Source organism: Peromyscus eremicus, chromosome 6 (genome assembly GCF_949786415.1).
Source record: "Peromyscus eremicus chromosome 6, PerEre_H2_v1, whole genome shotgun sequence".
Taxonomy (NCBI): Eukaryota; Metazoa; Chordata; class Mammalia; order Rodentia; family Cricetidae; genus Peromyscus; species Peromyscus eremicus.
In genome coordinates, this window is record NC_081421.1 from 80,804,961 (window position 1) to 80,824,484 (window position 19,524).

Sequence of the window (19,524 nt, forward strand, 5' to 3'; positions counted from 1 at the left end):
GGTCACACTTAAGTCAGAAGTGTCTTAATAATTCTGGCACCCGGTGCCTGAGCCTCACCCTGAGATTCTGGTTGTGTTGATATAGGGCAGGGCTTGAATATCAGGATTGTGGAAACACCCACATGATTCCGCACTAAGGCAGCGTTGAGCACCTCTCTTCTAAAACTTCCTCACACTGCTGGCAACAGGAAGGCCCGCTGCCTCAGTTTTGCCAAGCGGGTGGCTATTTGTGCCCACCAGGACCGCCAGGACCTTCGCTTGCTCTGGTCTGTCCTGCAGACCTTTCTCCGTGGAAGTCCACATCTTTGGGTTTCCCTCCACTTCTAGTAAGAACAGGTCTGAGGCTTTGCACACAAACTGCAGGTTCCCTCCGTGCTAGGCTTGTCCACTTTCCAGCGTACAGCATCTACATACCTCAGCACCCCACTGGACCTGCCAATTCTCTTGCCCTTGGACAGCAGGGATCAGTGGTCCAGGAGATTCCTCCTTGCAGACCCCTTGGGCCCTTGGAAAGAGCCCAACCAGTCATTTTCCCAGGCTGGGCTGGGCTTGAGGCGGCAGGGTGGGGGGTAGTAGCCCGGCCTGAGGTTTGGCTGCTTTCTGCCCTTTTCCTATTAAACAGATATGCAGATGAACGCCTTTGGACACCAATAATACAGAGGGTTTTAGTAACAAGACAGAAATCCTTCTCCATGCACCTTGGAAAAATCTCAGAGTGGAGGTTCACCCAGCAGTTACTCCCCTCCCCGCTGCTGTTGCCACCCACACCCCAGAAGCAACTTTTCCCATGACTCACACGTGGCAGCTTGTGCACTTCTTTTATTATTAAATATAAAAGCAGCTTCCTATTTTTTAAATAGATATTTAAATGACCTTATATAAAATAATTCACTTCCAAGTATAAAAAAATGCAGTCTCACAGTCTGTGAGCCGATGTTCTCTCCGGGCTCTCTTAGAGGAAAGAAGGGGTTCCCGTGCAGCGGAGGCTCCCAAGGTGGGTTTGGAGCTCCTCCTGCTCCAATGGAACCAGGTGCCCACAAAGAGCTTCTTGCAATGGGTTGGATTTGCTCTTCTGTTTTTAATAATACATGTTTAAGGTAGAGGGGTAGGAGAATGCCTTTTTTTTTTTTCTGTGTTTTTCCTTCTATTTTAAAATATGTATTTTTTCTAGCATGGAAATAGTCTGTAACTAGAAGGCTAAGTAAGCCCCACAAGAAAGTCTCCAGTGTCCTTCCCTCTGCTGTCTCAGGACAGGGCGGTGGGGCCTACGGACCCCCCCCTCCCCACCTTGCCTGAAAGGTTACGGACCCAGTAGCCAAGGAGGGCAGGAAAGGGGGACACAGCAGCATAAAGAGACCAAGGGCAAGGGAGAGCCCTGCCACCCGTGCCCAGGCCTCAGAGCCACAGACAAGGCCTGGCGCAGGGAACAGGACCACACAACAGAGCTAGAAGTAGACAGCCCATTTCTTGATTACTCTCTAGAGCTGCCTGGCTTGGCTAGAGATGGCAGGGTGGGGTGGGTGAGACTGGGAGGGTGTCCCTGCCTACCTGGGTCAGGTCTGGAGAAAAAAGGCCCGAAGAGGGTGGGGCTGGAGCATGGAGCTCAGTCCCAGGAGCTCATGACAGGACAACCTGCCCAGCTCCAGGCTGGAAGCAATGGGCACAGAGGCTGGCTGACAGGTTAGAGTATGGGCATCAACTTTAACCGTGGGCACACACATATTTTCAAGACCCATTTCCATTCAGAGCTCTGCCTGTGGCCCTTCTGCCTCTGCGTCCCCTTCCTTTCTCCTTTCCACTAGTCACTTCCCTCCTGGGAATGTCAAAGTGCAAGATGCAGAAACCTGGGCAAGGAACACAGGCCAAAGACCAGCTCTGGCTGGTAGCCCAGGCAGTTCTCCCACAGCTCCACCCGGCAATCAAAGGCTAGGCAGGGGAAGGTCAGGGCTTAGGTGCTCCCTCAGTCGATAGATGAGGCCAGCTCAGTGCAGGAAGCTGAGGAGAGGATGAAGAGGATGGGAGAACATTCGGACGGATGGTCGCTCATGGGGATGGACGGGACAGGCTGTTCAGCAGGCAGGTTCAATATTCACAGTGCAATGGCTTCCTTCATGAGGGGTGCCTCTGCTGGGCAAAAGAACTCTGGCAGGGGCTGTGGGTAGGAGGAGACGAGGCTAGAGCTTGGTCCTCCTCTTGGCATCATGCGCCAGGTCAGACAGGTCCTGAGGCAGGGCTGGTCTCCCCTCCTTCCTGGCTATCAGCTGAGGGCACTTAGGCAAGTGGAGGGTGTAGACCCCTTTAAGCTGTCAGCACAAACAGCCAAAGGCCTCCTCTTCCCGTCTTTTAAGCTGCATGCCTTTATGCCTTTACGGGAAATCAGGCAGATGCTGTCCCGCCCTGTGAATCTCAGGCTTCCCTCTTGGGAAACAGGTCCCTGCCTGTCCTTGTTGGATTCCTTGGCACCAGTGGGTCTTCTGGGCACAGGCTCTTCTGCTCCTTCTTGTGTGCCCTGGTCTCTCATGTGCCATACAGGCAGGCAGGTCCCTTGCCAACTTCTGGCTTTGAGAGGAGGGTACAGCTCCTGAGGGAAAGGGTCCTGAGCTAGCTCGCTGGCCTTCCTCGAGTGCAGAGAGCCTCCAGGGCCCACAATAAATAGTGACAGTTTAGGGGGCATCCTCCAGCCCTCTCTCAGTTAGTTGAGAGTCTAAGGGTTAAAACAGAAAGACCCCATCAAGGCTGCTCTTGTCCAGTCTTGGTAGGCAGGAGCTCTGGTAGTGGCAGGCCACATTTCCAGGAAGGTGGCAGGAGAGGGTGGTGGTGGACATTCCCATAATGTCTCCTTCCATAAAGAGATAGTCCTGTGTGCCCAGCTGTAGAGAAGAGAAGGGAAGAAGGCTGGTCAGCAATTGCGAGTGTGGGGAGGGTCGCTGAGGACATGGTTGGGGGAGGTTTGACATTCCTGTGGGCTGTTGGCTGGCTTCAGGCAAGACTTCCTCTGGTCCTTTCCCTGGCCTTCTAGGCCACCCCAGACACCACAGAGAAACCAGGCAGCTTTGCCTGGCAGCAGTCCAAGCCTCTGGCCAGACTGGCCTCACCTCCTACCTCTCCTCCTTGGGGGACCAGTAACCACAAAATGAGGGAATAGGACTGGAGGAAGTCTAGGCCAAGAGGTAGAGGGGTTATTGCTTAAGCATATGGGAGCAGGGAATAAGCTCTTGAATGTTCCTCCTGGGCCCCTCTTCAGGTGAGGCCATCATCTCACTAGTCTTAGACCAATGAACTAAGGGTGATTGCTGCCAACTCTAACAAAGAATTTCTCATAGACATCTCCACACCATTCCTCAGAGGGGGTCTGCACAGAAGATATTTGGGCAAAGGCAAATGAATAGAAAGAACTTGGGCTTGAGGGACAGAGGCTAGAGGCAATGCCAGGAAAAGGGAGGCATGCTCACCCTGTCAACAGGCATGCTCACCCTGAGTAGCCCAGCCTCCTCCCAGATGGATAAGGGACTTGCCTCTTATCATCCATGGGAGCCAAGGCCCTGCCCTCTCCCCACCCCACCCCCATCTTTGTCCCCTTGCCCAGCATCCTCAGAACGCTTTGTTCCACAGCAGAAATCCCCTGGACTCCATCCAACAGTTTGACTTTGGACCCTCTGTGGTGCCTCCCGCTAATGTCCATACCCCCACTGGTCAAGCCTATGTTGGGTAAGGAAGGAAGATGAGACCTACAGCCTCTGGCTCCCAGCCCATTCCCATGCTCTGGAGAGGAAACAAGGGGGAACTATAAACTGGACATGAGCCATGCTGGTACAGCCAAGCCACAGGCTCTGCCAGGGCCATTAGGGAAGAAGGCCATAGAGGGCATGCCCTAGCCTGTGACCCAGCTCCCAGCTTCCTGGGGCTGAGGGCCTGAGTTTTCTGCAGCTCTGTGTCCCTCCCTCAGTCTCCTCTTCTGTGTGTTCCACTCATCTCCACAGAGTACCGCTCAATCTGGACACAGGCACTCAGTTCCCATAGGCTCCTGGAGCCTGGCATTAGGGACCAATAGATCTAGACCCATTGAACAAAATCTTGAAATCTTGACGTGGAAAACTTGAAATCTTGAGCAGGTCTGAGAGTTAGGAGTCAGGAAAAGGACAATTGGAGTACAGAGAGCTCAGGGCAGAGGGCAAGTCCATACAGATGGCAGGGAGGAGGAAAACTGGTGGCCCTTGATAAGGTGGCACAGCACTGAGCCCCAAAGTCCCCAGCAACCTTTACTCTCTGATTCAGTTCTGACAGGCTCTGGGTCCTCCTCTGAGCCGTTCAAATGAGCCAGCTAATTCATTTCACCCATCTCTATCCACCATACTGCCAAGTGGGACCCCAGGATTCTAGATATGGGTTGCTGCTTGCCTTTATCCAAATAAATTTCCCTGGTTCTGAGCATCTGTCAGATTTCCTGTCTGGAGAAGGGGTCCAGACTCATCATCCTATGCATGGGACAGTTTGCTCACGTGTGGCAATGGGTGTAACTGGAAATTTAAATGGGTCACACAACTAGTTTGTCATCCAATCAGTCAGCAAATCAACTAAGCATTCTGCCAACCAGTTATCCAGTCAGCTCACCAATGAAGAACTAGTCAGTTAACAGTTACCAGCTAGTTGGTTGAGTAGTCAAATCAGCCAACCAGCTGACAAGGTGAGTTGACTAGTTAACTGGTTAATTGGTCAGCCAGAAGGCTGGTCAGTTAGAGAAATCTAGCCGGGGTTAGTTGGTAATTCAGACTTGAATCACCAGCCAGGCAGCATTTACTGAATTTTTGACAAGGATGGAGAGTCCCTGTCTGTACTTGAGTCCAGGTACAGAAAAAGTGGAAGATAGTTCCTGCCCTCTAGGGGCTTACAATCTTAGTAGTGCCAAAGTGTATATATACGCATGAAATATGACTTTAAAATACATAAAAACAACATCCAAATGTGTGCAAATTGATATAGTATTAGCCATATACAAAAGAGCAGAAGGGATATGAATTAAAAGAACAACTAGAGGGATGTGGAGACTTCAGGAAGGAAAGCTTCCCGATAGGCTGGTGTAGGCAGGGTTCAGAGAGGAAGAATATAGGTCACATCTTCATCAACATTGTGGGCATGGACAACAAATGACACTCATCAATATGCAGGGGACACAACCAGGAGTTCTAAAGCGACCAAATTAGGAGTTAAACACTCTCAGTAGGCTCAGGGCATGAGTAGAAAGCAATAAGTGGTTTTGACAAAGGTGAGCATAAACTACACTTTGGCTAAAAAGGTTAAGTTGTCCGAGTATGGAATGGTGAAGGTCTGCTGGATAGAGGCTCACGGGAAATAGAACTGGGGTTTTTAATAGACCACAAGCTCAACATATGACAGTATATGATGCAGCTGTTAAAACTAATGTGATCTTAATCTGCACGAGTAGAAGAGTACTGTCCAGATCAAGGAAGGCAACAGTCCCACTGTACTCTGAGCTGGGCAGACAACATCTGGAGTACTGTGTCCAGGGCTGGGCGCCACATTTTCAGAGGGACATTGACAAACGAGTGTGTCCAGGATGGTGAGGGGTCTGAAAACCATATCATATAATGAATATTTGAAGGGCTTGGCCACACTTAACACAGAGAATTCTTAAAGGGGACATGAACCTTAAATATCAAGCCTCATGGGATGAGCGGACTGGCTGGGGAAGGGGAGAAGGGGAGAAGGGAAGGCAGCATTGCCTGCATAAGGAAGGAATCCTGGGTATGCAGGTGGAACTGACTGCATAGAACTGGGAATGTGTGACCGGAAGCTGGCTGACTCCCTGTTGGGGATGCAGAGTGGGCCCTTTTAGGCTGGGACACTGGGCCAAATGACCTCTTGACAGCTCTCCCAAAACTAAATCTCTATGGCACCATGATTCTAAAACAGGAAGGCAGCAATAACCTTAGCTGGGGAGCAGGACCAGATGAGACACAGTCTGGCAAGAAGTGGATGCTGAGAAGTTCAGGGCTCAGCACCAAGCTGGGAGTACGTACTTGTGTTTAAAGGGGCTGGCGGCCATGCAAAGGCTAATGAAAATTCCCCAGGGTGGTAAAGACCTTGTAAAAGCCTCATTAGAGGAGGAGGAATGTGGTTGCTTTGGGATTGAATGTGTCAACAGCAAGATAGAAACATAAAGCAGAGGTAGCAGAAACTAGTCTCCGTGGGGGAGGGGGTGCAGGAGCAAGGGGAGACCTGAGGCCTGGAAGGGAGGGGCCTATCTAGAATGAATGAAAATGGGAGTGGGATAGAGGAGAGGAAGTCAAATGTGTGGGCCTCCTGGGAGTTGGTGGCTTCTGCAGCAGGGGAGGGTGACTAGAGATAGTTCTCTTTAAGGAATAGAGAGATGTCAAAATCAGAGCCTTACCTTGGAATCCTTTCTATACTGGCAGTTCCACCTGTCTGTCCTCATCCTGGGTCAGGGGGCTGCAGGCAGAACACAGGGCTGACATAAGACTTTGGCAGGAGCATGGGACTGAGGGGACTTCCTAGCTTATCCCAAACCCTGCACACGGGTTCCATCTCCGTGAGATTTAGAACTGCCCAACTCTATGAAGAAATCAGGAGAAAGCCCAGCTGTTGTGGAAAGAAGAGAGGCTCTTCTTTTTTGGTACCCACCCTGCTCTGCAGCTCTAGTTCATTAGGGCAAGGGAGAGAAGCCCCTCCTCCAATCTAGAGGAGAAACAGGTCCCAAGACAGACATCCAGTGCCTCCCACAGCCCCACTCCAACTTCTCACCTGCCCTCTGGTCGCCCCACAGAAGAATCCAATGTTGGAGACTCTCGATGGCTCTGGTGACAAGAAAGAGATATCTCATTGAGGTGCTGGCATGCTCCCCAAGCATTACTGAGAGAGTTGCAAGAATTCCTCTAGCTACCCCAAGGCATGCACAGCTGAGGGAGACTCCTGGACCTCTTGAGGATGAGTGCTCCTTCTCCTGTCCCCTCCCATGCAGAAAACAACCTATGGGCCCCCAAGCTCCCAGAACAACATTCTCCTCCTCTTCCTTCCCTCTCCCACCTGGTTGTTCAGGAGTTCTCTTTTCTACATCTTTCTGTTCTCGTCCCCTCTCAATGATCTTGAGGCTGGAGACCTCTTGATTTTATTATTTACTTACGTGTTTGTTCATTTGTTTTTGAGACAAGATCTCTCTATATAGCTCTGGCTGGCCTAGAACTTGCTATGTAGATCAGGCTGGCCTTAAACTCACAGAGATGTTCCTGCCTCTGCCTCTGGACTGCTGGGGTTAAAGGCTCATGCCATCACTACACCTGGCACCTCCTGATTGAAGCAACACTCCATTACCACTGTCTACCATATGGGTTGTCATTTCCACCTCCCAGCAACTGTAGAACCTGTTGGAACCTGCCCCATAGGATGTCTCCGTCTCCTGGGGTTCTCCTTACCCTCCGCTTCCACCTGTAGAACAGGAGGCCCCCAACAGCCAGCAAGACCAGGATGATGCCCGGCACCAGCAGATGGAAGACAAACCCAGAGATCTGGGGGTCAGAGGATCCCCTAGGCAGCTTCTCATGGCCTGTGTCAGTCAAAGGAATGGAGTTAAAATGGGCCACAGGCCTGGCTGCCCCCTCACTTGCTGGTCCTCCTTCCAGCTCTGTGGGGCTCCTTCGATCCCTGGTACTTCTCTTGCCCTCAAGCTCCCCAAGGGGCTGCACAATGCCCCAAGAGTGGCTTCTGGGAAGCAGTGCCTGAGCAAAGGGGGTGGCTGGGTTGCTGAGGCCCTGGGGACCCAGTGTCGAAATGTGGGGAGATGCTGGCTCCTGGTGGTCTCCAGGCGGCATAGATGAACTGTCTGTCTTCTCAGGAGCGTGATTCTGCGTCTGGCCAGTGGGTCTCACAGTGTTCACCTCTGGCAATGGGGTGCCTGTTTCTGCTGGCTCTTTGTCCTCTATTGATTTATGGAGTAGAGAAGATGCTGAGAGGTCGCTGGATCTGTCCGTCTCTGCCTGGATGCTGTCTTCTACAGGCTTGGAGGGAGAGAGCTTTGCTTCCTGGGTCAAAAAACCCTCACTAGCCTCTCCAGAAGCTTCTTCTAGGACCCAGTTAGTGCCCGGTGACGAGTCGAGGATGTCTTCCACACCAGGCATAGGAGCCTCTGCAGAAGGATGAGGCTCTGAACCCTTAGTGAGTCTGTCCTCATGGTTCGGGGTCTCTGGTGACTCAAGGCTCTGGCAGGTGCTTCTGGGTGGTCGCTGCTTGGCACTGGCTGGGTCCTCTGTGCGAAGGGGCTGCTCACTGGGCAAGAGGGAATTGCCCTCTCTCCTCTGAGAATCATCCCAAGCCAAGCCAGCCAGAGGGGCCATGGAGGGGACAGGGGGCTGGTGAGGGGAGGCAGAGGCCAGGTCACTGCTAGGGGTGGCTTTAGGGTACAGGCAGTTGCAATCAGGCTTGGTCACCACATCTGAAAGAACCACAGAGAAGGGGAGAGAGAAAGATGGGGAGGAGATAGAGTCACCAGCCTCTAGCACAGCTCCCCCAGAGGGGTAAGAGGGGGTAAGGCCCTGGGGCATGGGAAGGGGACCCTCTTTTTCTAACCCAGCCCTGGGGCTGGAGAGAGGGCAAGACAGCAATAAATGATCACGACACAGAACTCAGGCAGGAGGGAGCGATATGGACAAGGAGGGAGCAGGGTATCATGGACAGGAACCAACAGCAAGGCACAGACAAACAGAAGAGGGCTGGAGGAAGACCGCAGGACAGTGTGAGCCAAGGGTAAGCAGCAGCCGGGCCAGGGGACTGAGCAAAAGCTCCTGGATTAACCCAGGACACTTGGAAGCCCCCAAGACAATGGCTTCATGCACAGCCAGGAGCTAACCACCACAGCCACAGCCACAGGCAGAAGGCTGCGGCCGGGAAGCAGTCAAAGTTTGGGACTTTGGGACTGAAGCACTAAGGCCGGACTTGAGTATTGTCCTGTTGCAGGACCTCAGCCCCTGCTTTGGGGAGTGAGGCTGAATGGAGGACACATGTGGCACAGGACGCAGAGATGAGGACACGCAGAATGCACAGGTAGAGAGAGTTTGAACGATGTTCAGACTTCAAGTTCAGCCTTATCCCTTGAGGGGACATCCAAGGCATCCTGGGGACTTCTGGAGCCAGGGTGTCCTGGTGTTTTGCAGCAGGGCTCCTGGAGCAAGGACCCTGACTGCCAGATGGAGCACCTGCTCTTTCCACGGAATCCCCATTTATCCAGCCAGTCTGCGGAGCCAAGGCGGGAAGCCACCATGCCTACATGGCTTTCTGAGAAAGGTCCCCTTCCCTCTCACTACCATCACAGCCACCAGCATGAGCCTTCTTGATGCTGCCACATCAAGTAAAAGGCAGTGAGACAGTACATGCAGGCATGAGTCAGTGTACATGCACACACATGTCAGCAAAGACATGTGCCCGGGACCCTGAGGTACATGAAGCCACGTAAGTACATAAAACACACAGAAACACAGTTAGCAGCCAGGCTGCCTCTGGGATTCCCTAGCCCCTTATCTCACCCTCCCTGTAGCTGGCCCCTGTGCTTACCTGGGCTGGGGCACTTAGCAAAGCTGTTGTTGCAGTTCTTGCTAAAAATATTCCAGTCCTTTTCAAGGAGATTTTTTGTTTCATTGAAGACGTTCTTGATTTTCTCCAGCAGCTGGAGAGGAGTCTCATGGAAAGTTCGGACACAGGCCTAGAAGAAGAGCAGAGCCCGTTAGGTAAGCCCGAGCATGGGCCTCCTCTCACTGTTACCTGTTAGATCCATCTGACACACATTCAAGTGCCACACGTGAGGTAATTTACCTGGGCATCATGCAACAAACAAAAGAGAAGTGGTTCCTGGCCAAGCCGGGCACTGAGTGCAGCAGAAACTAGCACTAAACACATTGTTACAGGAGTGTCCTGAGCCATCTGAAGGTGTGTAACAAAAGAGCGCTAAATGAGAGCCCAGGGAGAAGATTGCCAAAGGGACAGATAAAGGTGAGCAAGGGAAGAGAAGGAGCTGGGGTTAGGGAGGACAGACCACGCAAAGGTCCGGGGCAGGAAAGCACGAAATGCCGAAAGACTGAAAGAAGGCTGGAGTGGCTTCAGTACCGCCACCTAGGAGGAAATTGGCAAGAGATGCAGTTGCAGACAGTTCTGCCAAGGCCAGGGACTTGTTGACCCTGCCAGGAACTTGTAGTTTTATCTCTTGAGCCAATAGGAAACTGAAAATTTGCTCAGAAGCTGGATCATGGTATATATAAGACTTGAATTTTAGAAAAATCATCTTGTTGTGGTATAGAGAACAGACCTGGGGAAGCCAGAGGAGAGGAGCTCCTTGGCCGGTGCCACATTTTGGAGGAAGTGCCAAGGATGCCCTGGTCTGCCTACTGAGTGGTTTTTCTCTTCTGTGGTGTGTCCAGGTGCTCACATGCACTGCAGCTCTGAGAAGCCACACCCTCTTGGGTTCGTCCCACCTCACCGGCTGCTCCTTCAGGCCCTGTGCCAGGCTGTTCCTTCTAAATACTGCAGTGCCTCAGGGTTCTGCTCTGGGCTCACCTCACCTTCACAGAAAGCCGTGCTGTGTGTGATGACAGTATCACCTACAGCCTATTTCCAGAATGCCAAGTTTCCCTTAAACTTTCTGAGCCAGCTATTCAGGGAAGAACAATAGGTTTTCCAAGGCTACTATAAAGTCCTTGATTACATCACTGTGTCTTCCCAGCCTGCCGATAGCAGGCTTGTAGTAAACAGTTACTAGACAAATGAATGAAAAGACCCGGGCTCAGCTTCTCCACTCAGCAGCTAGGCACTGCTTTGTTTAGATTCATCTTGTCTGTGACGTCAGGACAATACCCCAGCCTCTCCCAGGAGCTGGTATGGCAGGCCAGCTGGCTCAGTCCTGCATGTATCTTTATAAAGCTCTGTGTCTCAAACCTGACCTTATATGCTGTAAAAGAAACCAGGCATTCTTACCTGGAACCCTGACACCCCAGCTTTCTCAAAATGGAAGTGCCTGCTGGGTTGGGAGCTCAGAATCCTTTTCTGAGTGGTGAGGCTGGGCCTGGCTCCTTGAGCTTACACCCTGCCTTCTCCCTGAGGCACCCCCCAGCATGCACTGGGTGAATAGTCACCAATCCAAGAGAGTCTGAGGCCTTCCATTTCAACCACTGGTGGGGGCAGCTTCTCAAAATGCAGATTCCCAGGCCTGTGGGCCCAGGGAAGTAGAGTCTCTAAGGGTGTATGCTGGGACTCTGTATTTTAATGTTGGGAAAGCCTAGATTTAATGCTACATAGTAAAGAACCACCCCTTCCTCAGCCAAACAGCCAGTCCAGATAATCTGGTTTTCTGTTCCCTTTTGGGGACAAGTTCCTCCACCAGGTGGTCTCTGTTTCCTCTCTTTCTTTTCTTCCTAATCTGCCTCCAACAGCAGTCTCCATGTTGCCAAATCAAACGGACCAATGGACACTTTTCACCCCTCATTGTGTTTGACTTCTCAGCCTCATTTGATAAAGTGCTGGCTCCTTCCGTCTGGAAACCCTGAGGTGCTGCCCTCTGTTTCCCTCCTACTTCAGGCGCTCTTCATCCAGGGTCCTGGACCTCTTCTCCGTTGTTCGGTTCTGTGGCTTCCACAATCAGCATCTATGTATCCAGCAGTCACAATCATAACCTCCTGTAGCTGTCCGTCCGATGTGCCCCACACTAAACTGAGCTCCTCTGCGGGGGGTCATCCTTATTTTGACATCAGTGAACTCTCCAGGGACTCAAGGTGAACGTATCGTGACTCACTCTTTCCCTTTCTCTCCCGGAAAGCACCAGTCCTTCTGTCTGGGGGGACAGCGTCCAGTCACCTCCAGTTTTCCTGCACCACTCTGAATCAAGCCACTGCCATTGCTAGCTTGGTTGAGCCCCTGCTGCTCTCCTGATCTCCATTCTTGCTCTCCATAGCCTACTCTCCAGCCCGTCACCAGAACAGTCTTACGTCATAAGTGACATTGTACCATTCACTAGTTCATGGTGGCTTCTTTGAGATTTAAGACAAAAAGCCCACATCTTTGACATCCTGAATGATATGCTTCCTGACTTTCCTCTCTGCCCTCCACATCCCATGCCCGGGCCATGCTGAGTCCCTTTGAATCCTTTCTGATCACCCTAGGGCTTCTGATCACCCACCAGCTGTGGCTCTTACTGCTCTTACCTGTGCCTGAGCTCCGAACTTGTCTGTCTTAGCCCCTGCCTTCTCTCTTCCCCTCTGCATCCTTGTAAAGTTGGCATTCCCTCTGCACTCTGTCTCAGGTTCCTGTTCCTCTCAGCCATCTACTCAGCTCTCCCCTCCCCTGCTCTACTCTTCTCCAGTGCCGTTATCACCACCATCCATTCACATGCTTGTATTTTAACTGTCGCAGTACCCTCCCCTCCCCTCCCCTCCCCTCCCCTCCCCTCCCCTCCCCTCCCCTCCCCTGTGTCTCCATGATTGTGGGGATCTTTGCCTTCTTTGATCACAGCTACTTCCTGTTGTCCAGAAGCGTGCTTGATACACAGTGGTCACTCGATAAGGTTTTGCTAAACGGATGGACAGTCCTTCTGGTTATATTCACAGTGCTGTCCATCATTCACAGCTGCCTACCTCACTTGACTATAAGCTTTGTAAGAGTGGGGACCAGGAATTTCTTGCTCCAAGGATGTCATCAGAGTCCAGCACTGTGCCTTCTGTCTAATGAGTGCTTGGCGAAGGTGGATGGAATAAAGGAATGAATGGGTCAGAGAGTAATGAGTGAGAGTCAGGCAAGGCAAGCATATGAGGGCAGGGTGGGACCTCCACAGCCTCCCTCTGCCTCTTCCCTGGCGCTCTAGCCCCAGAAGCACCCTACCTTGTTCTGCTCTTCATAATCCATGGTGAAGCAGCTCTTCAGTCTCAGAGAGAGTTCCTGGAGCCGCTCGGTGGCATTGGCATTGGGGGTGTTGTCTTTAAAGCGCATGGTGTCCTCAATTATTTCTTTCACCAGAAAAAAAGCCTTCTTAAGGTAGCAAACGTGATCATCCTGGAATACAGGAAACAGGGCTTAGGGCCTGGCTGAAGTGGCCTGGGAACCCATGCTTTCTATGAGAAGACCACCACCCTAGGCAGATGGAGGGCTGCAGTCTGCCATCCTGTGCTTGTGAGGAGGGACACACCTCCCTGGTGGGAGGATAATAACACCCTTGGCTTGTCTTTTATCTCTTGCTTTAAACCAGCCGTAACTGAGACTTGGGCTAGAGTGAAGGAAAGGTGGGTTCTGATTAGAGAGAGCTTTGGATTTCCTAAATGAGGCTTTGGTCAGGATGGATACACACAGGAAGGGTGAGTTTTAGCCTCTCTGGCCCTCAGCTTTTTCTCTTTTTCTTTCAGCTTACTTTCACAAAAGTCCTTTGCCATATAGACCCCTCAAGTCCTCCAGAATATAGAGATACTGAGGACTTGAAGGGGCTGTATCCTCCAAGGATACAGTAGTTGGTTCAATCCAGTAAATAGGTGTCATTGTTCAAGTGCAGGAGTAAGAGAGTGAATGACTGAGGCCCTGTGGCGATGCAGGCCATGGTGTTTTCACAGAGGTGCGTGGGTCTAGTGCATGAGAGCTCAGAGATGGAAGCAATTCTGGACAGACTGGTTGTTCTTCTTGAGGCACACAGATCTCCAGAAAGGTGTGGCACAGGGGACAGTGGGGGGCATGGAAAGGTATGACAGACATCACGAAGAACTTATGCTAAAGCTGGGAAGCAGAATGAAGCAGAGAAGGGAGGTGAGAATATGGTGTGGGTAGGGACTGGAGATTTGGAACTAGACTGCCTTGGGCTCTCTCTTGGAGCCACGGGGTTCCTGACAGAAGTGAAGGCCTTGGGGTTTCAGAGAGCTCCCCCTAGTGGTAAGATGAAGAGTGCCCTAGAATCCGGGAAGTCCCGTTAGGAAGCCCTTGAAGGACGGATTGGGAGGATGAGGACAGCACCCTAAGGTGCTGCCAGCTTTAGCTGCACTAGGTGGCTGGTTGGTCAGGTGTGGGGTAGAAAGCTAGGCTAGACTGCCTTCCTGTCTGTGGTTAGTGGATGGAGGAGTGATCTTCTTTAAAACAAAACATGGTATAACATTCCTGGGTTCAAATTAGTCCTCTATCACTTAACTAGCTATGCTCCTTAATCTCTGTGTGGGTGATAAGACATATTTGTGGACCTCAGAATGATACTGTTAGAATTAACTGGGGAACGTGCCTAACATTTAGCAAGCGCCTGATAGATGTCAGGTCAAAGGAAGGAATCAGCAAAGGCCTTAAACTCTGGCCCCTGCCCACTGGCACTTGGCACTTGAGTGCCCAGGGCCCCTCATACTCTGATACTGTCCTGCTCTAGGTTTTCTGCTGTCTTCATGCTGCCCCATGCGACCACCCTGGGGCCAGGCAGTGAGTGCTCACTACACACCTGGCCTTGCAAACACTTGCTACTTACCAGCTGTTCCTGGTCTACAAATTCATAGGCAATCTGGCATGAGGTTTCCATTTGGCTGTCGATCTGTGAGACAGAACAGACCAATGATTAAATGGTACCTATAAGTCAGCTCAGCTTCAGAATGGGACCCTGGTTTGGGGGTGAGTGAGGTTTTAATTTTATCTACCTCCCTAAGACAATGTTGGAAAGACAGCCACAGCTAGGGGGAAACTGTGTCTTCCAAATGTCCAGAGGGATTAAAACAAAACAAACAAACAAAACCCCTTATACTTTGATCTATAAAATCACACATCCAGTCTGTTATAAGGAAGAATTATCTTTAGGAAAATATAGGATGTAATCTTTTCTGGGAGGGGGTCAGCACCCTATCGTGAAAAGAGCTCAAGTGGAGTCCAGCCAAGCTCTGGGGAGTCTGGATCTCTAGCCTCAGCCTCTCCCTGGAGCAAGTTCTAAATCTCGGAGAACACCATGGCACTCATGCACCTTGGCCTGCCATGGGAGCTGCATATAAAAAAGAGTGGTATTGAGGAGGGAGATTGGAAACTTCAGCTCCGGGGCCAAGTTCAGGGTTCTGAGCTGGCTTTACCCATTGGTGCCCCACTAGACTGGAACTAGATAAATTCTTTACTGAGAGGGGCAGAGGCCATGACAACAACTGGATCCTGACTGGATGGATGGCATTTAGAATTGTTGATGGTTCGGTTGACCCTATTAGAATCAGAGCTGGGTTTCTTCATGGCCCAGATGAGCAGGACACCCCAACCCCAGGGGCAAGGGTCAGGAAGTGAAGGTAGAAGGCTGGGAGTTAGGCTGGAGCCTCCCATCTAAATTTGGGTGGGGCCCTGGTGCCAGGCTGTCAGGGGATCTGGCTATTCAGGAGCTGGATAAACCATCTGGACCCAGCAGGGAGACCGGGCTGACTTCCCAAAGGAGGCGTTCTCTGAGTCAGAGCAGGGTTACGGAGCCTTTTAGAATCCATAGTGGACATTCCTGGACTACCATTAACTCAGGCAACCAATCGGAAGCCCACCCTACCCACTGCCTATAGGGGACCCAAGGCTTCAGGGTTAGTGGGAAACCCAAGGTCCCCACCTTGAGAAGATCAGTGAGAGAAGTATCAGGATAGCGATGATCCAGATAGCTTTATTTCCTGCAAACCTTCTCTTTGACTCAGCCTTCCGGCTGCTACCTCAGTTTCCTCAGTGAGGAGAAGGAATGGTCTCATACTCACCAGCTGCTGCAGGACCTGCAGGTGTCCATTCCCAATCATGTGGCTACAGTGTTCCGACACGTCCTTGGCAATGCTCCTGCTCACCAGGAGACAGACCAGCAGCAGCCGGGGGCCCAGCCATGTCTATGACAGAGGGGAGTCATGTCTCTCCAGTGCTGCTTCTCCTCAGCTACCCCCATGTCCCACAAAGGACAGAAAACAAAACCCTATTCCCATAATACCTCACACCTCAAGATGCAACACTCTCCAACTTAGATTTCTCATCAGCCAGGGCACCGCCTTGCTCTTCCCTTGATAATAAACCAAATGCTGCCATCTTCCCCAAGTAGTCTTCCCAGGTTAACCCAGGCCAGCCCAACAACACAGAACCTTAGTGGGGGCGGGCGTTGAAACAGGGTTTCTCTGTGTAGCCTTGCCTGTCCTGGAACTCAATCTGTAGGCCAGGCTGGCTTCAAACTCACAGAGATCCACCTGCCTCTGCCTCTGCTGGGATTAAAGGCATACGCCACCACTGTCCAGCTCACAGAACTTTTTTTTTTTTTTTAACAATTTAGAAAGGCTTATTTAGTTCTGTTCTGTGTTTTTTGAATGTTTTACATGCATGCATGTATGCCTACCATATGCATGCTTCTTGGAATCCCCTGGAACTGGAGGTATGAATGGTTGTGAGCCACCATGTGGGTGCTGGGAATTGAACCTGGGGCCACTGCAAGAGCAGCAAGTGTTCTTAAATGCCGAGCCATCTCTCTAGCCTACAGAGAACTTCTAATGAACTTCTAACTAGTGCTGTGCCAATCTGTGTAAGTTAAGTGACTGGGAAACTCCTCGAGGGTAGGGTTTTCTGTCCTTTCAGCTTTAACACTGAGACAAATCCCTTGTATGCTGGCTTCAGGTTTGTGGTCAAACGCTAATATTCAGACTACAGGAAGAAACATTGTCCCTGGGTCCAGCCTGCCTTCCCACCTGGGTCCACAGGTCTGGCTCGACCGAGGGAAACCCTGGGACCAAACTCCACTTCACTGGGAACTCAACCCAAGTGGAGACCTCCTGGAGCCTTGGATTTGCATTTCGAGAAGAGTCCAACTGACTAATCAGAGACAGTGGTGTGTTTGACTGCTGACATCTGCCTGTCTGAGACCCATCAGGCAGTTAGTTCATCTAGTCAACAAACTCTTGACACCGCAAAGCTCTCTCCTTTTTGTCCACACCCACCTGGCCCAGCAGTGGCTCATTCCTAGAGAAACAGAGTTGGCTCCCGACACCTGACTTGGTCCTTTCTTTCTCCTTTCTTCTCCCCAAGATCCTTTCATCCCTATGGTTCCAACAGGGCATCCCAGGAGATGCCAGTCTGAGGCAGAGGGGCTCTTGGGCTTCCCTTCCCTGGTCTAAGACTGCCTCCCAGGAGCTCCTGAGCATCCTGGCAGCTGCTGTCCCCCAATTCAGGGAAATGCTGGCAGGGTGGAGTGATGGCTGGCACCTTCCTAGATCTGGGCTCTGCCCCAATAGTCCAGATGATGAGACAAATGCTGTAAATAGGAGCACATTGAAAAAACACAGGGAGGCTATGAACCAGTCCACAACAACACTGGTTTACATCTCAAATCCCAAAGCCTCGTCAGTTCACACCAGGGAGGAAAAGCAGCATTGGCCAGGCAGTGAGAAGGGAAGAGGGACTCCAGTGAGGCCTTAAAGGGTGGCAGACAGAGATGCACAGGGTCCTGGCCTGACCTCAGAGGGAGAGTGTGGAAGAAGGTGCACACAGCCATGGGATGATACTGTGCTGGGCACTGTTGGGTGATTGGAAAATTAGCCCTGAATAGCATCCCAGCTCTTTAGAACTTCACACTTAGGACCTGGTAAAGGAAATGAGTGTGCAGAAGATAACAGGCCCAAGCTGGTTGTCACCCAGGCTGCCAGCTAATGGTGTGTATGGTATGCAGGGAAGGACCTGGGCATGGAGATGTTCAGGAAGACCTCAATCCTGGCACTTCAAGGCATTGATGTTTGAAGATAGTAAGGTGAAGACATTACCTCAGGGATATCTGGCTTTTGGTGGCATTTCAAGCATTCACAGAAATAATGTACAGCTACCAGATGAGAGGCTAACTTCAAAGATGACCAAAGGGGACCACTCCTTGATCTGTAACCCTAGTGCTATAAAGGGTTAATGCTCTAGCTTACATCTGGCTGGACAGGCTCTTCCTGGCTTGCTTCTTCCTCCCGCCTACTGCCTCAGCCTCTGACTATGGGAGCAGCCCTGGAAGGAAACCGCTGCAGTCTCAGAATGCTTCAAGACATCACGTTCCATTTCCCAATCAGTAAGCAGAAACCTGGCATGACTGGACCCTCCGACTGATCTTGTCTGATTCTGGCCTTCTTTCCTCTTGTTTTCCCAACTTGTTAGCCTTCTTTTTGCCTGTTGATTCGGTTATAACTCTTCTTTCCTTCTCCTCCTAACCCCATCGCCTCCCTCAGCTGGGCCCTCCCTCCCTGTGGATCTACTTTTCTCTCTCAAACACCTGCAACTCTCTCCTGCCCATCAAATGTTCTGCTCCTGATCTCTAGACTTTTCCTCTCATTCTCCTCAGGAGCAAACCCACTTGCTGTTCATTGAAAGTGCCACCCTGCACTCCTTAGGAGCCACAGCATCATCTGCTGCCACTTTGGGGGAAACTTCTAGCAACCCACCCCACCAGCAGCTCTGCAGCTGTGAACTCCCATTCTACTCTCCTCAGTTAGCAGCTGAGCCCAGAATAGCCCCTTCCCATTGAACCAAATTCTCCAAGAAAAGAAGATTCAGGGTTAGCTTCAGGCCATCCCTGGGGTCCCATTCCCCTCAAACAGCCACCCAAGTCCCTAACAGCTCCTGCCCGTAGGCTGGAGCAAGTAGCAGCATGCCCTTCTCTTTTCTTCTGACAACAGGTTGCTCAGCACAGGTCCTGGCATTCTAAAGCTGAGTGACCCTAAATTTTCCCTACCCAGAAGGCCCACTCCCAATTAGGGCCTAGAAACATGTGCAACAGTCAAAGGAAGATGCCTACTGGGAATGATGCCACACTCGGGTCTCTGTCACTCGGTACCTGGAAACCAGTTGATCATCCTGGCAGACACTGGGCCTGTGCCAATTGCTGTGAACCTCTCTCTCCTGCCTGTGGGTGGCTCAATTTTCTCCTCCGTTCAATGGGGGTGAGCAGCCTTCCCTTTACCCTGCAAAGCGCCATAAGCCCCAGGAGCAGCTGCTGAACTACAGCGGGCCTCAACCCTAGCGCAGAAGCTGTTAGGAAGCCGGAGCCCAGGGCCGAGACGCCTGAGCGGCTGGCGTGCAGGGGCTGTCCGCTCGCTCGCTCGAGGGGCCGCGCCGAGCTGCCTGCTGCTGCTGCAGAGCTCCCGCCCTAGCCCGCCCGGGCCCCGCAGCGCGGTCGCAGCTTACCGATGAAGGGCAGCGCCCCGCGGCGCCCCGCGCGGTCATACGGGCAGCTGGGTCCCGGCCCGGCGTGTTGGCCGCCCTAGTTCGCTCGCTCCCTCGCTCACTGCTGGCTGGAGAGCCTGCGCCCCGGCGAGGGCCACGCCGCTGTCCCGGGATGCAGAAAGCAGCGGCGACACGGAGGGCACCGAGGCGAACTTTCACTTTCCTCTGGCCGAGTTTCGCTGGCCAGCTCTCGGCACAGCCTTTTAAGCGCGGGCGGGCTGGCGGGGCATGTGGTTTATGGGAAATCACCCTGGCCCTCCGCCAGACACACACACACACAAACACACGCTCACACTCACAAGCACTGACACATACACCCTGGAGGCCCAC

General features: G+C 51.9%; 1 protein-coding gene and 1 long non-coding RNA gene across 2 annotated transcripts in view; one reads left to right on the top strand and one right to left on the bottom strand.

The window, feature by feature from the left end:
• Window positions 1-19,524, top strand: part of LOC131913436 (uncharacterized) — a 123,152-nt gene that overhangs the window by 44,671 nt on the left and 58,957 nt on the right. The window lies entirely within an intron of this gene.
• Window positions 805-19,378, bottom strand: Csf1 (colony stimulating factor 1). Its single transcript, XM_059266068.1, has 9 exons — window positions 19,156-19,378; window positions 15,726-15,848; window positions 14,495-14,557; window positions 12,889-13,059; window positions 9,580-9,727; window positions 7,449-8,464; window positions 6,781-6,833; window positions 6,410-6,468; window positions 805-2,870 (listed from the first exon to the last, which is right to left on the bottom strand). Exons 1-8 carry the CDS (start codon window positions 19,192-19,194, stop codon window positions 6,423-6,425), a joined length of 1,659 nt encoding a protein of 552 aa, XP_059122051.1. The 5' UTR covers window positions 19,195-19,378; the 3' UTR covers window positions 805-2,870; window positions 6,410-6,422.